Below are 27631 nucleotides of genomic sequence, written 5' to 3'. Positions count from 1 at the left end.
TCTATCTATCTATCTATCTATCTATCTATCTATCTATCTATCTATCTTTCCATCCATCCATCCATCCATCCATCCATCCATCCATCCATCCATCCATCCATCCACCCATCCATCCATCTACTCATCAGAGTCTGCAAGAGGGCTAAATTTTGTGGGAATGCAAGTCTTGTTCAACTCACCGGTTCCTATTGCTGGAAATCCAGTCTGAAATGAGCGTTGAAGCCTGCTGGTGACAGTGTTTGTTACCAAAGCTGCATGCCAGCATTATAACTTCTCGTCGTAACTCTCTGGGCATTATCAAAGTAAAAGAAAAGAATTTAAAAAAAAAATGAAAAGGCAGTCCCATCTCTCTACATCACCATTCTTAGGAAGGCAGTAAATATCCTCACTAATAGTGTATCAGGACGTAAGTAAAACTGGAATATAATTCTATGGGACCAAATAAGAACTAATTAAGCAGACTAATTAAATATATGACACATCTACTGTGTAAACATTACTACAAAAAGGGTATTGGTTCTGATCCCAATATCATCACTGGAAACAGAACTTCAACTATAGTATAGGAAGAAAAATATCTTTGTTTTCAAATACAAGGTAAAGGAAACTGTGTTAAAGCAGCAGCAATCCTCCCCAGAGAGGGAAATGAGAGGTGAGAAGTGAAAGTTGACTGTTTCATGCTGCTAAAATAACAACAGTATTGGTACTATCTTTTTACTATAGTTTTGGGGGTCAGCGATAGAAAAAAGAAAACAAAAGAGTACTCATGTTGGTAAGATGCCTGAACAAGGGATCCATTAAAATTATTTGTTGGCCATCCAAGCTTGATGTACATCGTTGCAACTTGTTTTAAAACATATTCCTAAATGGAGAGGGAAAATTAAAAAAGGTAATGTTAATATTTTAGTTTAGCCACATTTAAAACTAAATATCTCACATTATGAATGTGATTATTTACAAACATCAGTCTACCCATAGGTATGGTGATATCCTATGAGATGAGTATTTCAAATTTAAGAAAGGCAACATTTATTAAGAATTTATAGTAATGCAAGACACTCTACTCCATTCTAAAATAGAAAAAGTTGAGATAATGCTGAAAAATATAGTCTTGACTTCGTATGAATTTCTGAGAAATGTGTTCTGATGAACATTCTACAAAGAGGTTGCTTAGCATGCACTGTGTAGGGGCATGCATGTGCATACATGTAGCTCTTACATGTAAATTATGGGAAAAGCATAGATACACTTAATGACAAAGACATAGAGAGGAAAATGGCTACAGAAGTGAACCCAATGACCTAACAATGTTATTTATCATAACATACAGAGAGCATTCATTAGGAGTTCATAGTTAATATCCATTCAGTTCCTGGTACATTTAAACATCAGTAGAAGGTTAAGACATGCTCTCCTTTACTTGGATGTACTTTTGATTTCAGGCAGGAAGAAGGGCACCAAAATGGTAGCCCCAGCAATTATTTTAACTGCTACTGAAAATGAAGTGTCTGACATGATATAGCATCTTAAAGGACAAATATATACAGATCAAATAAATCTTACGTTTCCATAAGTTCCATGCACACATGTTTGTGTGTCTGGAAGAAAAGGAGAAATGCAATGTGTCTTCTTCCAGTAGGTGAAAATTAGGCCATCACTAAAATGACACATTTCTTTGCATGTGCATTGTGCGGCCTTGGATAGAAGTCATAGTGGTAAAACTGTCTACCCCCAAATGTCGCCATTTTTATTTATTAAAACTGAATTGCATCTATGTAGGCAGACTATGAATAAAAAAAGCAACTGTAATGACAATCTGGGAATTGAGATGCCCCCATGAAAGATATTTTATGCTACAGTCATCTCGTTTTAAACAATACTAAGACTGTAAGTTAATTAAAAGGATAGTCAGTATGTTATAGGAAAAGGGGTTATTTTATGGGATACTGGTTGGGCTCTTAAAAATGAACACAGGAAAGAAAACAGTACGTAAAGTTAACACTGCATACAAATACACTTAAACATATGCACCAAAATTAGATTGGTAATGAAAAATGAAATATCAAATGTTCGTTAGCAGTACTCAATACTAATCTAATTTGAAATGGTCATGAAATTTCTCCATTAGTTCATGTCAACAGTAATATTTTGGTTTCCCAACCAGCTTCCAACTGAGGTAAGATTTTTCAGGTAGTATATTCTGGAATGTTTGTCATGCTTTCCTGTCTATTTGGATTATCTATTGTTTGCTGCACTGTTATCCCCTTGGACCCAATTATGAATGGGCTTTTGCCTCAATGTTGATCTTATCCTTGTTAATTAAGGAAGTGAATTGAATTCACTATGCCCTTTTGGATAAAAATAATGACTAACAATCTTTACTGCAATTGTAGGCATCCTTATTAAGATCTTTAGAATCCCTCTGCCTAGGTTATTTCAGTCCTTGGTGAGTGAAGAGCCCTATAACTAGAGGGAAATAGGTTTGGACAAGGAAGATTTGGGTTGTTCGTCTGTAATATTTTAATACTATAACATTAAAATTACATACTTTCTGAGCAGGGCAAATTAGCTTCTCTTAAATTTTCTTCTTCAAATACTAGAAACCACATACCCACAGGAAAACATGACAAAATTAACAAAAGAAACAATTAAGGAGATAGTAAATAACTTTGAATCAGTCGTGCAAGAGTATATGATGATAAAACAGCACATCTTTTGAAAATTGAAGATGAAAGAAATATATCTTTTACATTGAAGACATTGTAGTTCTCCATTCGGTCCAGCAATTTATCTAGGGGATAAAGGGCCCGGCTGGCAGCATGCCACGGAAGAAAATCCTTCTCCGCAGAAAGGTATCTGATAATCTCGAGGGGAATATTCTGAGGCAAATAGCCAGCTCTGTGTGGTCCAAAAAAAAAATTTAATGTTAATTAAATGAAGTTAAGATATATGATGATGCAAAAATGAAAATTTTTACTTTATACACATTAAAGGAAGGAAGCATAATAGACATCATACTATAAGGGCTATAAAAATGAAATCACATACTAAGGAAGTTTAATACATATGTATATATATATATATATGTAATATAGTCCTATGCAAGATACCAATGTCTTGTCATATATGTGGATTATGATGATTATAAAAATGCATGAATACTAAAATATCAAAAAGCATATTTTACAAGAAAGAAAGAACCTTATTCCCTATACTTCCTCCAGTCTCAACAAAATCAGCAACCACAGATATTTTCCTTCATGGCAAAGTGTTCAGAGGTCACAAGTAATTGAAAATAATTGATTATTGAAGTGGCATTCTTTAGGCTGCTCAATTTGTCTACTTTACTTTTCAAGTAGCTCTGGGTAATGACATTTAGTTCAGATTGTTTTCCAAAGGGCGGCTAAATTAGAACAGCAAGAGATCGAGTCTCTTAAAACTATGGCTCCCTCCGTGTTGGTACTTCCAAATAAGACTTTGCTATAAAACCCAAGGCCCATATTTAAAGTCTAACCTGTCTCCTCTCACCCCATTAAAGAGAGAGGGGGGAAATCTAAGCCCACTAAAAGTGGCATCACTTTTCACATCCATCTATGAAAAACTAATTGAGCCTTCAATTGGGTTCAAATTACATGTGTTAAAAGGATAGAATTTTCTTTTTTTATCTATTCCTTTTCACAATGGGCTGCCATGTCACCTTGGGGACCATTATCAGACTCCTTGAAAAAGTATTAAAAAGTTGAGCTCTTTAAATTTGGCCAAAGACATGCTATCCATATTTATACACAGGGGCACAGGGAAGAAACTGGCCAATAAGGTCATAGCTATGGCTTCCCCTTGAGGCTGCATACAAATTCCATGGAATAGAGATACTAAGCCACTGTGCATTAACCAATAAAGCATGGCTTAATCTCACAGCTGGGGGCAGAGATACTGTTCATTTTCCTTAACATGCTAATGATGTTAAATGTCATGACAACTATGGTAAGAACAATAGCTTAATATTCCCCATTCCTTTGTGCAAGTTGACATATTTCCTTTAAAAAGTATTGAAACCATTCTCCAAACTTGACTGGCTGGGAGGATTAAAGCCTCAGGTTGCTGACATCACTTCCTAGTTGCCTAAATAAAAACAGCCATGGGGAGCTCTAAGTTCTCCTTGATTGATGGAGGGTAGATCTTGATGGGCAACTGAGATCAGCAATCTTCACTCAGTTGAATTGACCCATGAATCCCCAATGCATTTTTATTCACCATCCTTCTATGGATATATATGTGTGTATTATATATATATATATATATATATATATATATATATATATATATATACATATATAATACACACACACACATATATAACACAAAAGATTTTCCTATCTATCTATATGGGTAGGTAAATCTTTCGTTGACTGCTGAATGACTTACTGATCTCATTTTTTCCCAATTTCAAACCTAAACTATCAGGGGACTGAGTCAGACCCAGATTGGAACAACTGAATGGAGACATACAGATGGAAAGGTATAGTTCCACACCTCCCCGTTTGACTTCTAGTGAGGAGTGGGGAATTTCTCTCTTCCCTCTGCCTAGTGCTAAGGCTGGTATAGGCACATGGAAGCAAGGTAATGTGCTTGGCTACACAAGCCTGAGACTGGATTTCCAATCCCTGGCTGCCTCTTATGTTTTTCATTTGTTTGTTTGTTTCCTTTGTTGCACAGGTGACTGAGTAACAATTTGGAGACAGATCTTTATAATCTGGCACCTATCTCATGCATTTGAGAACTTCCAGGTTGCTGGTCATCCAGTGAGAGTGTTGCCTACAATAACACAGAATCCCACCGCCATTAGAAACTGGAAAGAGTTTGTTGAAGCTGAAAAGGCTTAAGCCATGGACTGATTTACAATGAGTTCCAAAATTGTGAGTATTACAGATAGTGCTTGTAAAGGTGTTGAATTAGTTCCATAGAGGTAAAAAGTGTTATATTAGTTCCAAAGCCCTACAAGATTGTGTTTACTTCTCAGCAAAGTGTAACAGGTTTGATAAATTACTGTTTTAAATTTTAAGTATTTGTTCATATGTGCTTACAAATCTGTTTTTAAGCATTGTGTGTGTCAGATGAAATAAATAGCTGTCTTATGCCTGATATCTACTTTATATATATATTAGTACCTGTCTAAAAGGTTAATAACTTGAGGAGATATCTTAAACGTTAGCCACACCTAAGCATTGTTTGTTTTATTTTGGGTTTTTTGGGAGACAGTTGGAATTAAGTGACTTGCCCAGGGTGACACAGCTAGCAAGTGTCAAGTGTCTGAGGTCAGATTTGAACTCAGGTCCTCCTAACTTCAGGGCCAGCGTTCTCTACTCTGTGCCACCAGCTGCCTCCCTAAGCATTGTTTAAGAGATTTTCCCCAGAACACTGAGGTGGTCATGATGAGCCATAGAGAAGAGAAAAATCTGACTCCTCTCCAAGATGGAAGCCAGTTCATATCAGTAAAGAGCTTTTGGGAGAGGCACAAGATTCTAGTGGCAATATCATGATCAAATTTCATTTTCTTTGGGGGAAATATTGGAGAGCTAAATAAGGAATTCAGTGAATCAATACCCATGGGATTTGCTGAGAAATAATTGGGGAAGGACTTTCTTGTTTTGCATGCATTATGCAAGCTTATTGAGATGAATGTCTTATAGCCTCTCCTGGGGTGTGAACCCTAATAGGGGCAGGACTGAGAAAGCCATGACACAAGTGCATTGAATTCAGTAGACTAACAATTTCAGTCTCTGCCAATCTATTAGTTCTGTAGTCTTGGGTCTGCCATTGAATGTCTCAAAACCTCATTTTTAATTTATTATTTTTATTATATTTATATATAATATATATTTATATAAATATATTTAATTTATTATTTTTACTAAACCTCTTGTATTTAATTACTTAGCATTTACTTGTATTTCTTCTCTTTGTGTTTATTCTGTATATAATTAAATATTTATTAATCTCCTTCATTCGGAGCTAAGTCATGAGTAGAATGTTTCCTTTTTTGAATTTATTTCCCCAGTGCCTAGTATAGTACTTAGCACACAGTAGGCACTTAATAAATGCTTGCTGACTGATTTTTCTCATCTGTAAAATATGCAAAAAAGTAGTTATAATAACTCCTTCCTAGGGGTTCTATAAGAATAAAAGAAATAATGGATGCAAAATTGTTTGCAAACCTAGACATGTAATTTTTGTTTTGTGGTATTTGGTAGTATGTGACTCTTCATGACCCCCTTTAGGCTTTCTTGGCAAAGATATTGGAGAGGTTTGCCATTTTAAAGATGAGGAAACTGAGGCAAACAGGGTTAAGTGACTTGCCCAGGGTCACACTGTATGTGTCTAAAGCTAGATTTGAACTTGGGTCTTTCTGGATCCAAGCCCAGCACTCTATCCAGTGTGCCACATAGCCACTCTAGTGTAATAAAAGTAAGTTCTTAACACTCATAACAGGGTTCTTTGTATAATCTAAATATACTGCTGTTGAATGAATGAGTAATCAGATAAATAAAGAAAGAATCCATTTTGATGCAAGAGCAATTTCAAGTGTTGTATTGAGGTTTTTTCCTAAATTCTGGCACAATATAGTAAGAATATACATGGTGTAAAATATAAAAAATTGTGTTTCCACACAGGTACAGAAAAGTGGGTTTTCTTCTCAAAGAATGAACTACTTTTTGCAAAAACCAGTCTCAACTGGGTCTGTGGCCAAATCTTTTTGCAAAGACAATTCTTAGAATGGGGGAAAACTAGTCTCAACTGGGTCAGTGGTTAAGATAGGGTTAGTATGGGGCAGCCAGGTGGCTCAGCGAGTAAGAGCACCGGCTCCAGTGTCGGGATGACCTGGATCAAATCCGGGCTCAGATACTCAGCACCACACCCAGAAATAATTGGCCGTGTAACCTTGAGCAAGTTACTTAACCCCGATTGCTTTAAAAAAATAAAAAAAAAAAGATAGGGTAAGTAGGTCAACTGAGCTCTAACTATGCATGCTTAATTGCTTTATGAACATACATGGAGGGAAGGGGAGGTCATGACAAGGGAAACATGAAGTAGGCGTGCCAGGACATTGTACACCTCAGAGGATTCAGGCAATGAGGAAATGAGGAAGGGAATTTGCACTGGATGGAGGCACAGGGATTTAAACCACCAGCTTTCTTTGATGTGTGTTGCTGTGCAGGCAGCAAACCCATTTCTTGCAAGAGCTGTAGAATAAATGAGTTTGACTCATCTACCTCGAGAGACTTTGTCATTCCACTGGAATTTTTATAAATAACAACAGTAAAAAAATTCAATTCAGCTCAATAAATACTTATGAAAAAAACCTTACTCTCTTGTATTCAGTTATTTTGTATTTGTACTTCATGGGAATCCTAGATTTAAAGCTAGGAAGCAACCTTAAGAGGTTCTCTATCTAGTTCAACCTCATCATTTCACAAATGAAGAAACTGAGTCCCAGAGAGCTTAACTGGCTTGCTCCATATTACACAGCTAGTAAATAAGGGAGGGGGAATTGGAACCTGACTCCCGTGACTTCTAATTCAGGACACTTTCCACTGGACCATGCTGGGTCCTGAAACAAACTGTAGAAGCCTTGCCTGAGATTTATCCTTTTAACATTTATTCCAATGGAAACTCCTTGCAAGTCGAGATTGTTTCATTCTTTGCATTTATATCTGTCGGGATTCCCATGGCAAGACTATCCCTCTCTTTTTTTACTCCTCTCTTCTTACTATTAAGAGACACTCTTTTCCAGAGCTAAGGCCCAGCAAGCAAGCTGTTCCCTGAGCTTGGCATAACAGCAATCATTTTTGCTCACCCTCTGGATGAGCTCTGTCACTGCAAAATCTCAGAGTGGTTTCACATTAGCATCAGGTTGTCCCTGAGATTGGACAGGCACCTGTAGGACCCATGTCCTGGTCATGAAGTCCTGCTATAAATCTAACGTCTCATTGTTGCTGTTACCCCTCACTGTCAGGACTACAGTTCACTGTGTAGCCATAGAGAGATTGGATAGATGGATGGATGGATGGATATTTGGATGGATGGATAGATAGATGATAGATAGATAGATAGATAGATGATAGATGGATGGATAGATGGATGGATAGATAGATGATAGATGGATGGATAGATGGATGGATGGATAGATAGATAAATGATAGATGGATGGATAGATGGATGGATAGATAGATGATAGATAGATAGATAGATAGATAGATAGATAGATAGATAGATAGATGGATGGATAGATGGATGGATAGATAGATGATAGATAGATGGATGGATGGATGGATGGATGGATGGATAGATGGATGGATGGATAAACAGACAGATGATAGATAGATATGTATATAATATATATACACACATACACATATCACTACATGATATATGTGTATTATATGTGTATATATGTACATGAATGCCCGGTGTATATGCATATATACATGCATGTATATGTGCACCTATATGCAGTGTATGATTGTATATATACATGTGTGCACGTGTGTAAGTATGCATGTATACACACATATATGTGTATATATACATATATAGTGTGTATACACATACACACACACACACACTGAGATCTGTCCATACTAAAGTGTGTCCTACTAGAGGGGGTCCCAGCACATACATGACTAGTTTCCTTCTTCCAATGGAATACTTTTTGCTTATAACTACTGTTAGCTCTTTGGTTTGATTTTGTTTTATTCTTAGAGTTAACCTTGGCTTTGATAACTTTTGTGAACTCTATGGTGTTTTTTTAGAGTTAACAGCAGTTACAGAGCTGCTGTGACTCCTTGGTCATTTGGTCAGGGTTGACATATCTTGAGCAAAGTCATCGGCACACAGTGATCACTTTAAAAATCTTTGTTGTTTGATTATTGTGCAAGTATTGAAAAGAACAAAAGTATTTAGTCTGTAGTTAAGAAAAGGAAAATACTTGATTTATTGAGTATAGCTTCATTTTCTTGGAATTAATAAAACGTAAATCCTGATAAAGACCTAGTAATGCATGTATTCCATAAGTAGAATTACTGAGATTAACCAAGAAAGGAATTAAAATGACAAACCAGGTCAGGAGCAATAGGTAAAAGCAGATAGGAATCTAATTTAGGCCTGATATAGGGGAAAACCTTCCAAACCATTAGGAATATCTACAATTGGACTTGACTTGCCTTGGGAGTTGCTGGGTTCTTCCTCATTGGAGGGTTTCAAGCATAGGGCAGATGGCCACTTGTTGGGAGTGGAATACTAAGGCTTCTTTTTTGGGAAGTGGGTTAGTCTAAGTGGCCACTGAGCTTACTTCTGACCCTAAGCTTTCACAGATTTAAAGTTCTTCACATTTCCAGAATTTATAAGAGAACTCTACATTTCTTTTTTACTTTTTTTTCTATATTTAAAACAGTCTCTATATAAGAAGTACACTTGGAAGTGAGTCATGTAATTGGACTAAATCAACTAAAATTTAATAAGTAATTTTGTCCCTTGCTGAGTAGCATTTAAAATAGTATATTTAAATCCTTCTTTCATGGATTTGTCGACAACCCCACTGGAAGAAAGTAGCATTTTATGTGAGAAATAATGCTATATGCACATACTTCTATTTTTCATGATTTAGGATTTTGAAACTCTTCCATAGATGGGAATTATTTTCAGATCAACTATTTTTTGCACTTTAGTTACATAAAGAGTCGGCATGGGATGCTTATTAGCAGTGTGACTCTGAGCAACGCTCTTAACCTCTATTGCCACAGGCAGCTCCTGAGGACTTATCTACTAAACAAGAGATCGATTCACCATCTGGATCCTACACACATCTGTTGCCTACTTTTGCAAGTGAATAGCTGTGGATTGTCAAGTTAGACACACAGAATAGACTCCACTTGAAATATGCCCCACAATACATGTAAGAATAGCAAGGGGCCTTAGTGATAATTTCATTGAACCCTAGAGTTTACATATAAGGAAAATGAGCAATGTCATAAATCCCCACAAAGAACTCCACGTGAGTAATTCGTCCATTGCACGTCTTTAAATTTCCATTTAGTAAACACTGAGGATCCATTTGAAGACTTTAGGCCAAGACAGGTTGATAAGACTACTGACCACTACAACATCATCTATCTCTATGATTGAGCAAGGCAATTTAGCCTCATCTGTACAGGAATATGGTGCTTATTTACTGCGCGAATAAGTATAATGTATATAACATTAAGGTGTTGGAGTGGGAAGACATTGACCTTCAAATCAGAGGACAGGAATGCTAGTCCTGGTTCAGCTATTAATGAACCTGTGTGGCAGAGGGCAAGTCATATGACCACTTTGGGTCTGAGTTCTCTCATTATAAAATGAAGTCTGTGTGATGTAGGGGTAAGAGCACTGGTTTTGGAGTCAGAAGAGCTAGATTTAAACCATGCTTCTCATTTAGACTATTGGCTATACCTTGGGCAATAACTAAATATTCCTGGGTTCAGTTTCCTGCAAAATGAAGGGTTGGAGGTCCTTTCTAACTTGAAAGCTATGATTTTATAAAGGGGTAAGAACAGATGGTCTCTACAGTTCCTTCTGCCTCTGTCATGTTATTCTAACATATCTAAAAATCAGTAAATTTACATAAGTTCAAGTCAAGAAGCATTTATTAAGTGCCTACTATGTGCCAAAGTTCCCGAGACAAGGAACCTTTATTCGGGTTGGGGATTTGTTGTGTGAAGTCTGGATTCAGTCAAGGGGCTGTATTTGAGGATCTACCAGGTGACCTCAAGGCCATAAGTGTGCCAAATTCTATGCTAAGGGTTAGGGACACAAAGAAAGACAAAAACAATCCCTGCTTTCAAGAAGTCCACAGTCTAATGGTGGAGAAAACACAATATGGGATAAGTTAAATATAATCTTAGAGATGGGAAGCTAGGTAGGGCATAGTAAATAGATTGTTGGGCCTGGAGTCAGGAAGACCTGAGTTCAAAAATGGCTTCAAACACTTACAAGCTCTGTGACCCTGGGCAAGTAACTTAACCATGTTTGACTCAGTTTCCTCATCTGTAAAATGAGTGGATGGAAATGGTAAACCACCATAGTATCTTTGCCAAGAAAACCCCAGATCAGGTCATGAAGAGTCAGACACATCTGAAAACAACTGAACACCACTGCCACAACAATAAAAAATCTTAGAGATAAAGCATAATGTAAATATAAAGAATGCTCCCATTTTGAAAAAAAAAAAAAGCTTCTTATTTTTTAATAACTAATGCATTGCTGGTGGAGTTGTGAACTGATCCAGCCTTTCTGGAGAGCAATCTGGAATTATGCCCAAAGGGCTATAAATACTTTCATACCCTTTGATCCAGCAATACCACTCCTAGGTTATATCCCAAAGAGATCATAGAAATGGGAGAAAGACCCATATGTACAAAAATGTTTATAGCAACTCTTTTTGTGGTAGCAAAGAATTGGAAATTAAGGGGGTGCCCATCAATTGGGGAATGGCTGAAAAAGTTGTGGTATATGCATGTTATGGAATACTATTGTGCTATAAGAAACAAGGAGCAGAAGGTCTTCATATTTACCTGGAGAGGCTTATACAAACTGATGCTGAGTGAGAAGAGTAGAACCAGGAGAAATTTGTACACAATTACAGACACAACATATATGTGATGACCAACTTTGATAGACTGGACTCTTCTCAGCAATGCAGTGATATAAGTCAATCCCAAAAGACTCATGATGGAGAGAAATATGTGCATCCAGAGAAAGAACTAGAAAGAACTAAGTTTATATCCAGGTGGAAGCAAAATACCTGATCTTTTTCCTTCTCTTATTTGGTTTTATGTCCTCTTTACCATTTTTCATTCCAGCTGGTACAATCCATCTTTATAACCTGACTAATGTATAATGTGAAAGTATTTACAGATCCTATACTTGACTATATGCCGCCATGGAGGAGAGGGGAGGGAGGGGGACAAATGTGAAACTCAAGGAATTGTGGAATTGAATCCTGCAAACTAAAAGGAAACAAACAAATTAATTTAAAAATAAATAAATAAAATTTTCTTTGGCTGCAAATTTTTGAAAGGTAGAGTCAAGGTCTAAATAGCTTTTTATAGTACATCACATAGCGGAACAAAAATGAAAGATAAGCCAGGAACATGTGGGAGAGGAGTTAAATAATGGCTTAGCATAAGGTAATGAGTAGAAGATACTTCATTAAATGGAAGGAGAGAAGTCTTTACAAAAGAAAATACATCCCCCCCCCACCTTGCACCACTATACGTACCCTCCAAAAAAATAATCTTTATTCTGATGTTTGTAATATAAGTAAAGTGAATAATGCATACATAATTCAACACACTTGACTTCACACTCACACTCTTTCAACCTGCTTGTTGTCAAGATATGTAACTGTATTTAATTAGGAAAGTGGCTAATCAGCTTCCTTACCAAGTTAAATATTTTAGAGATAATGTTAGTGAACAAGCTAAGTAGTTTAGTGTTGTGTGTGTATAATTGGTTCTTAATGATATTTGTGATTGCTACTACTGATACTTTGATCAATATAAGAAGGAGGAAATGGGCAGAAGTGAACAAAGTAATGCATAAAATAAAAATCCAGTTTTTAAGTAGCACATTTAAAGTTCATTTTCCTAAATTTTGGAGCAAAATGTTAACTGTTATTCAGTCTGACTCTTTGTCACCCTATTTGGGGTTTTCTTGGAAAAGATACTAAAGTGGTTTGCTAGTTCCTTTTCCAGTTCATTTTATAGATGAGGAAACTGAGGCAAACAGGATTTTCCCAGGATCACACAACTAGTAAGCTTCTGAAGTCAGATTTTAACTCAGAAAGACAAATCTTTCTGACTTTATTCCTGGTGCTCTATCCACTGTCCCAACTAGCTGCCCATATAAATGCTAGTTACCACTATTATTATTGAAGACAGACAGCATTCCTCCCATGCCTAATATCTTCATGTATGGAAAGAACCACCATATAGAAAAAGGATTTAACTTATTCTCATTAGTTACAGAGGGAAAAATATAATAGGTGAAAGTTGGAAAAACATAGATTGGGGCTTGATGTACAGTAATTAAAGCTACTCAAGAGTGGAGTGGTCATGTTTACAAAGGTGATTTCTCCCTCACTAGTGCTTTTCAAACAAAGTCTAGATTAATGCAATCTTGCTGGAGATAGGATTCTTGATCAGAAAAAGGTTGGACTCGGGGCTTCTTATATTTCTCCCACTCCCAAGCCCTTTTCACTTTTCAGCAGTATTCTTTGGCATTGCGTGGAAATGCAACATGGGCAGTGCAGGCAGAAATACATTATATTCATTACGTTTAATCTTTAATTAATTTTTGGTCATTTGCATTCAGAAAACTTTCTGTTACCAAAAGTTTTGCGACTCCATATGAAGTTTTGACCCACAGTTTAAGAAGCACTGCCCTAGGGGAGGCTAGGTGGCACAGTGAATATAGCACCAGCCCTGGAGTCAGGAGGACCTGGGTTCAAATCCGGCCTCAGACACTTAACACAAAAACTAGCTGTGTGACCTTGGGTAAGTCACTTAATCCTAATTGCCCCTCCAAAAAAAAAGCAAAAAAAAGTAGTTATGTAGTGGCTAGATGGCACAATGAATAGAGCACCGGCCCTAGAGTGAGGAGGATCTGAGTTCAAATCCAGCCTCAGACACTTGACACAATTACTAGCTGTATGACTTTGGGCAAGTCACTTAAACCCAATTGCCTTCCAAAAAGTAAAAATAAATAAATAAAAGCACTGCCCTACACAACTCTCTAAATCTCTTAAGTTAGAGACAAGTCTCTTATCTCCATAGGCATAATTTCTAGAATGAAAGTTCCTTACAGCAATCAAATTAATGATCCAAACCAAAATGTTTGCATGACTATGTCTTCCATTTCATATTATTTTTGCACATGTAAGTAGATCTACTTTGATACTACAGCTAAAATCTGATCCAAGAGAGGCAGTGAAATATTGATAAAGCAACACCTTTATTCCAGCCACTGAAGAAACAACCTCATCTGGTACTCATCTAGTCTACCATAAAGGGCCTGCAGTATAGAACAAGGAAGAACTTTCTCATTTTGCTCATCTCAGTTCTTCTGGCCTCAAAAAAATAAAAGTGACAGCAAGACTTTTTCTTTTAAAAAGTAGATTAACAAACTTACTAATCACTCTAGAAAGAATAGAAGATAGCATGTTTTATTGTGAAACCACACTATAATTGGTATTATATTGAGCTGAATTGTCAATATTACAGAGTACCAGAAACACTGACCAGCCAACAACATTAAACAAGCACATGCCTCTATTTAAAATAAATTTTACATATGGACCTCTGGCTTGGATGCCCTGTGGTAAAGTGAGGATGACTAAAATGATATAGTCCCTGTCTTCAAGAGGCTTACAATGGAAAGTCTTCAAATACAGGTCAAGTGAGAGATCATTTATCTGTTTTAATAGAACAGTCTAACTAAATGCAGAGGACCTTATCACCTCTTGGTGACAGACTAATCATCAAGCATGACCATTTTTGGACACAGCAACTCTTACTGAATAAGGTATTGAGGGGAATTAGATCTGTATATGTATGTAAATTAGATTAGAGAATCAAAACAGAAAAAGAAGTAGACATGTTTTATGACATTGGCATTCAATTACATGACTCTAAGATCATATGAATAATCAAAGAAATTTTGATTTAGAAGAGAACTTGGTAGAATGTGTGATATATTGAGTCTTATTTTTGTCATATTTGTATCACAGTGCCAGCATCATAATAGATGCTTAACAAATGCTCAATTATTGATTGAGACAATCTTGATCAAAAGGCTTTCCTAATTCTCTTAACTGTGAATCTCCATCCCTTCCCCCTCCTGCTTCCAAAAATTGCATATTTATGTATATTTTCTATTTAGAGAGATAGTGCGGTTTAACAGATGGAAACACAAAACGGTGATTTGGGGACTCCTGAGACAAAGGGAGAGTTAAGGTTGTGGAGGGTATATGACCTGTGATCATACAGAAGTGTCACAAAGAAACAGGAGGAGAATCTGGAAGGAGGATGGCTTCATGTAAGAGCTATGCGAAGAACAATTCTTGGTGGAGGGAAGGCTAAGACACTCCAGTCCTACCAAACTAGATAAAATGAGTCCATAATAGCTGCAGCAAAGATAGCTTCTGGATTCCCTTTTTCCAAAAAGGCAGGGGACAGCCCAGAGAAGAGATTGGAAGAAAGCCAGGGTGTTCCCCTTCAATGCTTCTCCCAATTCACAGTAAAGCTATTGAATTAGGTATAACTTTAGGACTGGTCTTGGGCATATTGTAATTCTGGAGTCACTCATTACTCCCCTGCCACCAACTGCCTAGAATTCCTTTAACTTTAGGTAGTCTTTCATTCCACAATTAGCTATAAAAACCTCGACAAGCAAATCCAAGATCGAGACAAAAGAAGAACCAAAACTCATTTTCACTAAGGTGCTAATAAATCAATAATTATGAATTACTGGTATCAGAGTATTTTCTGGAAGAATAAAGGAGAAGGGATAATAAAATAGGTTGAGGCTAGGAGCTTGAACAGTGAAGTTATGGGTAGAGGTAAGGGTTCTTCCTCCCAGAAGGGGAGTCATTTAACCTCTGCTTGCCTCAGTCTCCTCATCTGTAAAATGGGGATAATAATTGCACCTACCTCCCAGGGTTATAGTGAGGATTAAATGAAATAATATTTACAAAATACCTTGCAAACCTTAAAGTGCTATGAAATGCTAGTGATGATGATGATGATGATGATGATGATGATGATGATGATGATGATGGAAACTGGTGACAGCAAAGACAAACCTTGCCACATTCTTATTTGTTGTGGTTTACCCTGTTTCCTTCGAACTGTGTGTGAACAGAAAATCTAAGTGGTCTGAAAATATCTGTGTGTTTTATGTACCATATTTTTGTACATATTAACGAAAAGGTCATTTGCTCTTTCTTTAATCTCCAAAGATGGAAAATGTGGAAGGAAGTCATCTTACACACAAAAAAAAGAAAAACCACATGAAAACCAAGTCATCTATGCTCCTCTCAGTATCAGAAGTAAATGGCAGACTGGTAATAGTTAATTCTCTTATTAACTACTTACGAAGCACAGTTAGCTAAATGTGGATAAACTCTCCTTCTGAAGTGGTCAGATTTTCTTCAACTGATCATGCTCTCCCTGTTTTTCCCTTGGCAGCTTAAAGAGTATAATCATGTTGGGTTGTACACCATGCCAATTCTGATGTATGTGATTTATGAATATTTTTAAGAGATGGGATTGCTTTTATTAAGGAGCTTCAATCCCAGAGGGTTTGCCAATTGAGACATCAATGTCTGTATGAAGCATTGACATTTTACTAGACCATTTGTAAAAATCTCCAGAACACCCAGCCCCTGGCATGAGAGCACCAGAAATCTGAAAGGAGGATGACAAAAAATCCAAGAGGAATGTATTTCGAAAGAATAGTATCTTATTTGTTAAGCATTGAACACACCAATGAATAGGTGAAATGCCCCCCCCCCACCTACAACATTTAAAGTCAGAAGGCCTTGTGAGGCAAATGAGTAGCACAACAGTTAGGAAATGATAGATTTGGAACCCTTAGATACCAACTATCTGGGTGGCCCTCAACAAGTCACTTAAACTCTTAGCTTTAGTTTCCTTATCTGTAAAACTGGAATAATAATTCCATGTACCTCACAGGGATGCTTAAAGAATCATATGAGGAAATGTACATAATGTACTTTGCCAAGTATGCTGTATAAACGTTGGCCATCATCAATCAATCATCATTACCATCATCATCATCAAAGTGTCAGAGCAGTGTCAAAGGAATTCTCACTGGAACACAGCATAGGTGGAGCCAAGAAATAGCGCCCAATTAATCATGTCCCAGAGAATGCTTAAGGCTAGCATATTAAGAGTTTTATTCAAGGATGTTTTAATAGTCAGGCATGGGAGTTGGGAGGTCTGGAACTGATGCAAAAGTATTTCTAACTCAATTTCATAAAGTTTTTTTTTAAACCTAAGTATATGGGATCCTTCTCCAGAACCACACTCAAAAAGTTGACAAAATTCTTAGCAAGAGGGGCAACAGGCAGGGCTATAAAAGCACTAATACAGAAACCACTGATTTATGGATGGAAAGCTTACAAAGTTCTTTTTTTTTTTTTTTTTTTTGATGAATGACTTACTATATGAAGGTCCACCATCAACTTTACATGGAGACTAACTCTAAGTAGAACAATGTAAAGTTGCAGGATTAATCAAGGAGCAAAGAATCTCAGATTTAGAGAGGATGACAGTGGCCAACTGGTCTGACTAAAACCTCCCCCTATAATGCCCTGGACAAATAGTCATCTGGTCTCTGGTCAAAGGCTGCCAATAAACATGAAACCATTATATCCTGGGGAAATCCGTTCTGCTTTGGGATAGCTAGTTTTGCTGTTTTGTTTTGTTTTTTAGATTGTAAACTCATTGCGAGTAGACATTGTTTTTTCCTTTCTTTTTTTTTTTGGGGGGTGGGTTTCTTGTATTCCCGATATGTTGCCTGTTGTCTGGAACAAAGTTGGCACTTTAAAATGGTTGCTGATTTTTGGTTAATGGAGTAATTTTTTTCAAGAAGGCTTATTTTTGCCTTTTTTTTTTTTATAACTTTACTCTTGCTTTTAATGATGCTTTGGGAGCCAGAGGGGGAGGTAGTCTTACCAGTACACATGGTTTTAAAGCTGATAAGCATCTTGAGTGCATATCTTGCTAAAAACCTCATGTCATCTAAAAATTCCCACCGAAGTTATATGGGATCTTTCAATTACATTAGGACCCAATAAGGCAGACGGAACGGAGACGCAACTGACAGCATTGTTATGTTGCTCTGCGACATTCTGACCTTGGTTCGTTCTCCATGCTAAGCTACTGAACTCATGGTTAGATCTCAGCACATTCATTTTCCCCTTAGAGACAAAGTACCAAATGGTAGTGTAATTGCCAAGGGAAAATTATTACTCTGTTCTGAATTATTTCCATCGTAAATCTAAAACCAGTCAAAGTGATTCTGTCACAAAAACGACAGGGTTGCTGTATAGCCACAAGAGCTTCACATACAAGCGTCCCATAAATCCACAAGCACCACAACCCACCAAAGTCATTCTGAATCATGTGTTTAAATCAGAATCACAAGCCAGTCAGACGGCAGTCTGCATTGTTGAAACAAGGAATAGGAAGTGATTTACTGGCCTATTGCCTTAATAACAACTTATGTCATCTGTTTCAGGAAATGTGATGAAAACATGACAAATTTTTCTTTACATGCTTAAAAAATAGGATGCTTTTACTTTTTTTTGGAGGGGGAAAGCAGGGCAATTGGGATTAAGTGACTTGCCCAAGGTCACAAGGCTAGTAAGTGGTAAGTGTTTGAGGCCGGATTTAAAGTCAAGTCCTCCTGACTCCAGGGCCCACATTCTATTCACTGCACCACCTAGTTGCCCCTAGGATGTTCTTTTCATTGGTTCTAATAGTTGAGAACTGTTTCTTAAATCCAATCCTTTTCAGGTTTTATCATCTAGGTGGGTAAGAGATCTCACTCACTTATCAGATAGGTATGAAATCTTCCAAAGATAAGAGAAATTAAACAACTGGGATAAATGGTAGATGAGAGTACATTTCTATGATGGTGATATGGGATAGTACACAAAGTGGCTAGGAGTCAGGAAGATCTGATTCGAATCCTATCTCTGACACTCTAGGAAAGGCAGGAGGAGATAGTAGGTAACTCAATGTGGTGTTAGGAAAGCCTAGGTTCAAATTCTACCTCAGATACTTATTAATTCTACGTCCCTGGGCAAGTCCCTACCCTATTTTCCCAATCTGTAGTGATGAATTTGTATCTATGGTTTCTTAGGCCCCTTCCATCTCTCATTCTGTAATTCTATCTGTCAGACCTTGGGCAAGTCATTTAACATCCTAATTTTTCTCACCTGAAGAGATAATATAATAACACCTCTATTGTCTGTCTTTTATAAGTTGCAAATAAGATAATGCACATAAATCATTTTGCAAACTTTAGAGACCTATGTAAGTCTCCATTATCATTCTTATACACTCCCTTCTTCTCCTACAAAAACATTACCATTTCATTATAGATGAACAAAATGCCTGCTGATCAGATCCTTATCTAATTTATAATGCCTTTCTCCTATACAGGCTGCCAGGCTCCATTCCAAATTAGGAATGAAATCCAGAAAGGGATCTGTAGGAAACCCCAGCAGATAAAATGTGTAAAGCTAAAAACAGTTTCACTACTGAAGAAGACTGATAGAGGACTCCTTCAATTTAGTAATTCACTGGCCATTAGAAGAATCAGTATCCTTAAATAGATTGCTCAACCAGAATGAAATCAACTTTGGGGAGGGACATACGTTATTCAGATCATCAGTCCTTTACCCTCCTAAAGAATCTGCAGGTTGTCCAAAGAAGAAAGCGATGGTGCTAGACAGAGCTCTACTGTGCTGCCAGAATTGGAAGCAAACATTTAACACTGGGACACATTTGTCATTTTTATTTATTTGAGATTTTGCCTTCAGAATGAAGTACCTCTCTTGCTCCAGAAATATCTGAGAAAATGTGATTTCTTGCTAAGTGGTAAGAGACACAATATCCTTTCATTGCCTTGGAAGTTTTTCTGAAACAACACAATTAGCTGTGCATCCTAGAGACATAGTAAGCCTTTCTAGCTTGATCCCTGTTGTGATAGCTCCTCAAACATATCTAACAAACCTTTCAATGACTCAGTTTACTGGGAACTGAATATTGACTTGCACTCCCTTTTGAAATTCTTAATATCCAGCATCACACATTTTGGGAGAGATAACCACATTTAAGTCAGTTATGCATCCCACTGGTCCAGACCAGAAGCCTATCCCCTGGAAGTCACTGTTAGAATTGAAAGAGATTTCAAAGCCATAGAATTGACCTCAATCCTGCAGCAGAATATCCTTCACGGTATGACTCCAATTGAAGGCTTTCCATTCTATAGGATTCATTGCCTCCTGAGTAGCCTATTCCACCTTTGAACATCAATTATTGCTATAAAAGTTTTCTTTACATTGAGCTGAAATCTGTCTTTGCATTTTCCACTTATTCTTCCTAACTCTGGCTTCTAAGACCAAGTAGAAAAGAAGAATCTAACACCTGATCCATATGCCTTCCAATTATTTGAAGACTCTTCTCACTTCTCCTCATAGACAGGGATTCTTAACATATTTTGTGCCCTGTACTCTAGGTAATTTGGTGAAACCCAGGGGGCACCTTCCCAGAATAATGTTGTTAAGTTTACAAATGATAATAATAAATATGCATATACTTCTATGTGCCATTGTGCTAAACGACTTACAATTATTATCTCATTTGATTCTCACAAGAACCCTAGGTGGTGAGTGGTATTATTATCAACCCCATTTTTACAGATAAGGAAAATGAGGCAAACTAGGTTAAGTGGCTTACCCAGGGCCACACAGTAAGTGTCTGAAGCTGAATTTGAACTCTCATCTTCCTGACTCCAGGCCCAGCATTCAAACCATTGTGCCACCTATAAAATAGACTTATCAGGGTGGCTAGGTGGTGCAGTAAATAGAGCACTGGCCCTGGAGTCAAAAGGACCTGAGTTCAAATCCGACCTCAGACACTTAACACAAAACTATCTGTGTGACCTTGAGCAAGTCACTTAACCCCAACTGCCCTGCCTTCCCCCTCTAAACACCAAAATTCTTTTTTAATTTTTTAAAAAATAAAATAGACTTATAAAGGAAACCAGTTTTACTAAAATTGGGGTAGCAACAGAATTTTTTTAAAAGCTTACAAACCCCCAGATAAGAACTTTTGTATCTTCTCTTTCAATGGATAAATAAACCTAGTTTCTCATATGTTATTTTTTCCTGCCCATACACCATCTTGTTCACTGCCCTTCTGACATGCTGCAGTTTGTCAATGTCCTTCTTAAAATGCAAAGCCCAGAACTCAATATAATTTTACTCCAAGTGTGTAAAGTTTCTCTCCTTAAAAGCTAATGATGTTCAAATAAAATTCATGGAATAGCAATAACACTAATGTTCTACTGTTTTAATGGTGATTAATAATTAGAATATAGATGGTAAAGATTTACAGCGTTCTAGCAATGACCCCCATTAATTTTAATAGAAGTCACATGGTTAAATCCCTGCTTATTGTTGGTAAAATTAACCCCTCATTATCACTTATGAGCAATAATTTTCTAATGGTAAATACTCAAAATTCAAACCTGAAAAGTGTAAGGGTACAATTAGGTTCAGTTTTCAGAGTTCTTCCAATAATCCGTAGTACTCATGTACCATAAGTACAGGAGCTCTTTCTAAATTTAAAATCGAACATGGCCTAAGGCAATATTATTAAAGTCTAGCTTTTGCCTTAAAGGATATATTCAAAATGATCTCATGGAGTTCAAAATTTTTAAAAGTCAAAACTAAAAGTAAAATGAGAGATCAGAAGAAATATTTCTACTTGTTCTTTATAAGAAGAATATGTTCCTATATGGTTCATTAAAAATATTTACTTATATCTCATTTAAAACTAGAATGGCAATCACTATTAAAATGTGTGGGTGTGTGTTTGATTCAACAGTTCAATAAGCATTTATCAAGTATCTACTGTAAGTATTATAATAGCTGCTTATATACAAGGTAAAAAATTATACTTCCTTCAAGAAGTTCATGTTCTAATATAATGTCCTTATTTAATCTTCCTCAAATGCATTAATTTTATTATGGAAAAATGAAAATTGGAGAAAGGGGGTAACAAGGAGCAAATCTTACTTTACAAAGCTCATAAAGATACTATAAAATGATGAAAAATAAAAATGCTCACCAAACTTGACTTATACCTTATAAACCCCTAAAATGCTGTATATAAGTAAGAGCTGCTATTATCCTTCAAATGTTAGAATGTCATTAATTTCAGGTAAATACAATTTAGATTTGACTGCCTTTTCAAAAGGGTCACCTAAACCCGAGAAAATAAGATTTGAGAAAATGAGACCCAGTTTATTCCAAGAAAGGTTAGGAAGGATAAAGAAACAGCTAGCTAGAACAATGTGTAGGAGCAATGGAATTTTAGTATTCATAGTCCTCTGCTTAATAGAAACATTTATTTGGAAGTCCAGGTATAATGGAAATACAGAGCTATAGAGCCAATTCATTTAATGTTCCTGAGACCTCGCTGTGTAGGATAGCCCTAGCTTTAGCTCACCCAGAACACAAATGGAGGAGTCTGGCTGGTTTTATGAGAATAATTACAAAGGCTATTAAACATAGAGATCAACAGAGCAAATATCCTTTAAATGCCATTCATTGGACAATTAATCATGGATTTTCCTGTTATTGTGTAGAACTCTCTTGTTATTTAACTTCTCAAAGGTTTATGTCTCTTTTCCCCAAGTAGGTTGTAAGTTGCTTGTAGACAGGGACCTATTACTTGGAATCTTTCATTCTTGGCATCTCTCATTAACAACATTTTACTGGAAATGTAATGCTAATCATCAATACCAACAACTAAAATTAGCAGGTTATCTCTCACATAGTAAGGATTCAATAAAAATTTGATTTACATGTAAAATGAATTTTTAATTGTTTAATGTTTAATTTACATGTTAATGTTTAAGATTTTAATTTACATGTAAAATGAATGTTTTCTTTAGTCTATGAAGAGAATGCAATGCTTGTATATTTAACATTAACAAGTTTTGAAACTTTGTTTTAAAACCAATATAGGTATGTGCCTACTATGTGCAAAGTCCCATGCATGGGCTGATAAGTACTACATAATTTAAGGAAGTCTAGATCACTAATGAACAAGAGGGAGCAGAAAAGACTTCACATAGCTTGGCATAGTTCTGAAGGAAGATAAACAATTGTAAGAAGTAGAAATTAGGAGGCGGTGCATTTCAGTCACACAGAATGGCAATTTGTTCACAATTTTTAAAAAATCAAAGAATGACTAGGGAAAAAACTATACAGCAAATATTGCTAATAAAAATATGATATTCAAAATCTATAAGGACTTGCCATAATTTTTCAAGTTATGCTTATTGCCCAATAGATAAATAACCAAATAATATAAACAGGTGACACTCGAAGGTAAATATTTTCAATAACTGAAAATTGCTCAAACTTTCTAATAATCAGGAAATACAATTTCAAACTACTCTAAGGCAAGTCTTAATAAGAATGAACTTGGTAATAATTGTTTAAAACTGGAGTTCAATGCTAGAGGGTCTAGTGTTGAAAATGGACAAAGTCATATTTGTGTGTTTGGGGGAACTGTGAGTAGGCAAAATATTTTTAGAAAATAAAATGAAAGACCTCTGGTGGTAGAGCCAATATGACAGAGTAGAGAATGCACTAAACTAAGCTCTGTCAACATTTTCTTCCAAGCAATTTTAAAATAATGCCTAAATTCGAACTCTGGAGTGATAGAGCCAACTAAAAGACAGAATGAGACTTTCTTCTAGTCCAAGACAACTTAAAAAGTCTAGAAGAAAGATCTGTAACACGGAAGAGGAGGCTGGTTCAGAGCTCATGTGGACAAAACATCACTTGTGGGGTAGATGGTGGCAACAGAAGCAGAGGCAGCTTTGGGATCTCCCAAGCCAGAGAAGGGAAGGGTAGTTAGCAACTGGTCTGAAAGAGACTATGGGGGCCCCCTGTGTTAGCACTAGATGAAGAACCAGATACTATTTGGTAACTCCATTGTCTATAACCACTTATAAGTCATAATTCAAAGACAGATAGGAGTACTTTGGTCAGGAAGGAGTGGAAGCCTGGCAGTATCCCTTTAAATCCAAGGTATCAGGGACCCTGAGGAGTAGTATCGATTGCAATCCTAAGAGATCAGGGGTCCTTCCTGGATAAGGACCAGATTGCAAACCAGAAAAGGATAGATAATACTAATAATAATAATCAATAGATAATACAACTATGGAAGCACCTAGAATTTCCTAACCCCTAGCACTAGCTCTGAAAACAACAGTGTGAAGAAGTCTAAAGTTTGAGAGAGCACCCCTTTACCACCACCCACATGCTGGGGAACAGAACACAAAATTAACATGAAGTTTCAAATCAAGAAATAGGATGGAAAATGGGCAAACAACAATAACAACAGCAATAAAATATGACCATAAAAATCTATTTATAGTAGCAGGGAAGAAGACATAAATACAGAAGACAATGAAGTCAAAACAGCTTAGAAGCAAAGCCCCAAAGAAAAATTTGAAATGGATTGAAACCCAACAAAAATTCCTGGAAAAGCTAAAAATTATTTTCAAGATCGAATAAGAATGGTAGAGAAAAAAATTAGGCAAAAATTAAAAGCAAAGAAGAAAATTATAAAATGACAATTAACAGTATATGAATTGTGTAAATTGAGTGAATTTGATTTGTGATTCAATTCTGGACCTAGCTCAATGAATTACCTTTCTATTGAATTAAGGATCTGGTCTAATATCTGTCTTGTGAGAAAACTTTATTCTATTGGCAATTGTGAAAAAATTTAGCCCTACAAGGCTGGGAGGCTAGACCACCTCTACCTGTTACTTAGAAACCCTTAAATAAGAATGTAGGTTATGCTGACCTACTCAGATCCAAAAATAGATGTAAACAGGTTTGTTTGTTTTTTAAATAAACAATTAAACATCTCAAGCAACCCATATATCTAATCTGAAAACTGGTCCCATACTGATCAATCAGCTACTGTTTTCATGCTCCTTTAATTGAATATAGACATTTGTGAAGAGTGAGACACCCATGTTTTTTTTTTTTTTAATTTCAGGAAATTTCACTTGTTTGCTCCCCACCCACAACTCTCAAAACTCATTCATTCCCCTCCCAACTTAGAAAGCCCCAATCTTTCCTCCAATTAGAAATTAAATAAGCTAATTTTGTATCTTTGTTTGAACCCTGTTAATTGTTTTCTTTTCATTAATTGGTCTTAGTTGATTGTTTTAAATGCATAAAATCTGTCTTCCTTGTATATGGGGCACAGTGTCAAGCTAAGGAGGCCTGGTCCCCATTTGTTATGTAATTGGTATGCACTGCTTAACAAATTGATATACTTAGAAGCTCAAACCTTTGTTTCCTCAGTTATTTCATCTTTCAACCACTACAACAGTTTAATAAAAGAAGCACAAAAAATACTGAAGAAAATAACACCTTAAAAAACAAAATTGGCCAAATAGAAAAAGAGGTAAAAAGTTCACGAACTTTCTGCTGACTCCACCATATTCCAGTGAGTTGCCAAAATGACAAACACAAAAGGAAAAAGGAGAGGGACAGGGGCACGATACATGTTTTCTAGGCCCTTTCAAAAACATGGTGTTGTCCCTTTGGCTACGTATATGTGAATATACAAGAAAGGTGATATTGTAGATCTCAAGGGTATGGGCACAGTTCAGCAAGGAATGCCCCACAAATGTTACCATGGGAAGACTGGACAGGTCTATAATGTTACTCAACAAGCTGTAGGCACTGTTAAAAACAGACTAAAGATTCTAGCCAAGGGAATTAATATGCATATTAAGCATTCAAAGATCTGAGAGAGCTTCCTGTGAGTGAAGGAAAATGATCAGAAGAAGGAAGCCAAAGAAAAAGGCACTTGGGTTCAACTGAAATGCCAGCTGGCTCCACCCAGAGAAGCTCACTTTGTGAGAACCAATGGCAAGGAACCTGAGCTGTTGGAAGCAATCCCTTATGAATTCATGGCACAAGTGACTGTATAACACACACCACACAAAAAAAATCTTGGATTAAAAAAAAGTTCACTAAGAAAATAATTCCTTAAAAATTAAGAATTGGGTAAAAGGAAGCTAATGACTTCATAAAACATCAAGGAATAATTTTAAAAAAAAACAAAGTCAATAGAAGAATACATGAAATATCTTATGGGAGAAACAACTGATCTGGAAAATAGATCAAGGAAAAATAATCTAAGAATTATTGGATTACCTGAAAGCCATTATCAAAGAAAAAGCCTAGACATCATATTTCAAGAAAACCAGAGAGTAAAATAGAAATTGAAAGAATCTACCAATTACCACCAGAAAGGGATCCCAAATGAAAACATTCTACCTGGAAAAAAAGGTGTGGGAGGTGAGTCAATTATGTTGTGATTAAGTTAAAAAAAAGGAAAGGCAAGAAAGCAGGATTCTGTAGGAGAAGGGGGAAATGAAAGGGAGAGTGGGGAATATTATCTCACATAAAAGAAGTTTGCAAGGAAAAGCTTTTACAGTGGAGGGAAAATAGTAAGGGGATGGTGGACAATAGTTGAGCCTCACTCTTATCTAAATTGATTCAAAGAGGGAAAATATGTATACACACATTCAATTGGTAATAGAAATCAAATCTATTTTTACCAAAATTCAACAGTCTGCTGTCTATAAGAAACACATTTTAAACAGAAAGAAATATGCACAGATAATATAAGGGTCTGGTGAGGAATCTACTATGCTTCAGCTGAAGTTAAAAAGGCAGGGGTAGAAATCCCAGATAAAGCAAATGCAAAAAGATGTAATTAAAAGGGATAGGAAGGGAGACTAAATCTTGCTAAAAGGAACCAAAGACAAGGAAATAATATCAGTATTATACATATATGCAATCAAATGACATAGCCTCTAAATACTTAAAGGAAAAGTTAAATGAGTTACATGAGGAAATAGTAAAACTGTACTAGTGGAAGACCTCAACCTTCCCCTTTCAACACTAGATAAATCAAATCATAAAATAAATAAGAAAGTCAAGGAAGTGAATAAAATTTTAGAAAACTTAGATATGATAGACCTCTGGAGAAAACTGAATGGGAATAGAAAGGAGTATGTATACTGTTTTCTTAGCTGTACATGTTATCTTCATACACATCTAAGGGCATAAAAATCACACAATCAAAGGCAGAAAAGCAGAAATATTAAATGTATCCTTTTCAAACCATGATGCAAAAAAAAAACCATTACATTTAGTAAAGGGTTATAGAAGTATAGATTAAGAGTTAATTGGAAACAAAATGATGTAATCCTGAAAAGTGAGTGGGTTCAAGTACAAGTTTAAAAAAATCAATTATTTCATTATAAGAGAATGACAACAATGAAACAGCATTCCAAAATTTGTAGGATGCCACTGAAGCAGTACTTAAGGAAAATTTTATATCTCTTACTTAATATATTAATAAAAGAGAGAGATTAATGAATGGGGCATACAACCACATAAAGAACAAACTAAAAATCCACAACTAAACACCAAAATGGAAATCCTGAAAATGAAAAGAGAGATTAATAAAACTGAAAGTGAGAAAATCATTGACCTAATAAATAAAACTAGGAGCTGGTTTTATGGGGAGGGGAGAAGACCTCAGGAATAAAGTAGATAAACCATTAGTTAAACTGTTTTTTAAAAGAAAGAAGAAAACCAAATTATCAGTATCAAAAAATGAAAAGTGAAATGAACAGTTTAAGTAAAATGGATAAATATTTA

General features: G+C 36.1%; 1 protein-coding gene across 1 annotated transcript in view; it reads right to left on the bottom strand.

The window, feature by feature from the left end:
* The window catches only part of TRHDE (thyrotropin releasing hormone degrading enzyme), a 504503-nt gene that overhangs the window by 61084 nt on the left and 415788 nt on the right, over window positions 1–27631 (bottom strand). Inside the window, exons 13-15 of the mRNA XM_069081944.1 lie at window positions 2751–2898; window positions 765–862; window positions 180–287 (exon numbers count right to left, since the gene is read on the bottom strand). Coding sequence (XP_068938045.1) covers window positions 180–287; window positions 765–862; window positions 2751–2898 — 354 coding nt within the window. The remainder of the gene's footprint in view (window positions 1–179; window positions 288–764; window positions 863–2750; window positions 2899–27631) is intronic.

The sequence above is a fragment of the Petaurus breviceps genome, unplaced genomic scaffold (genome assembly GCF_028583685.1).
Source record: "Petaurus breviceps papuanus isolate PSGF00001 unplaced genomic scaffold, PetGlider_PUasm1.0 156, whole genome shotgun sequence".
Taxonomy (NCBI): domain Eukaryota; kingdom Metazoa; phylum Chordata; class Mammalia; order Diprotodontia; family Petauridae; genus Petaurus; species Petaurus breviceps.
The sequence above is the reverse complement of the archived record's forward strand: the minus strand, read 5'-3'. Positions and strand labels throughout refer to the sequence as shown.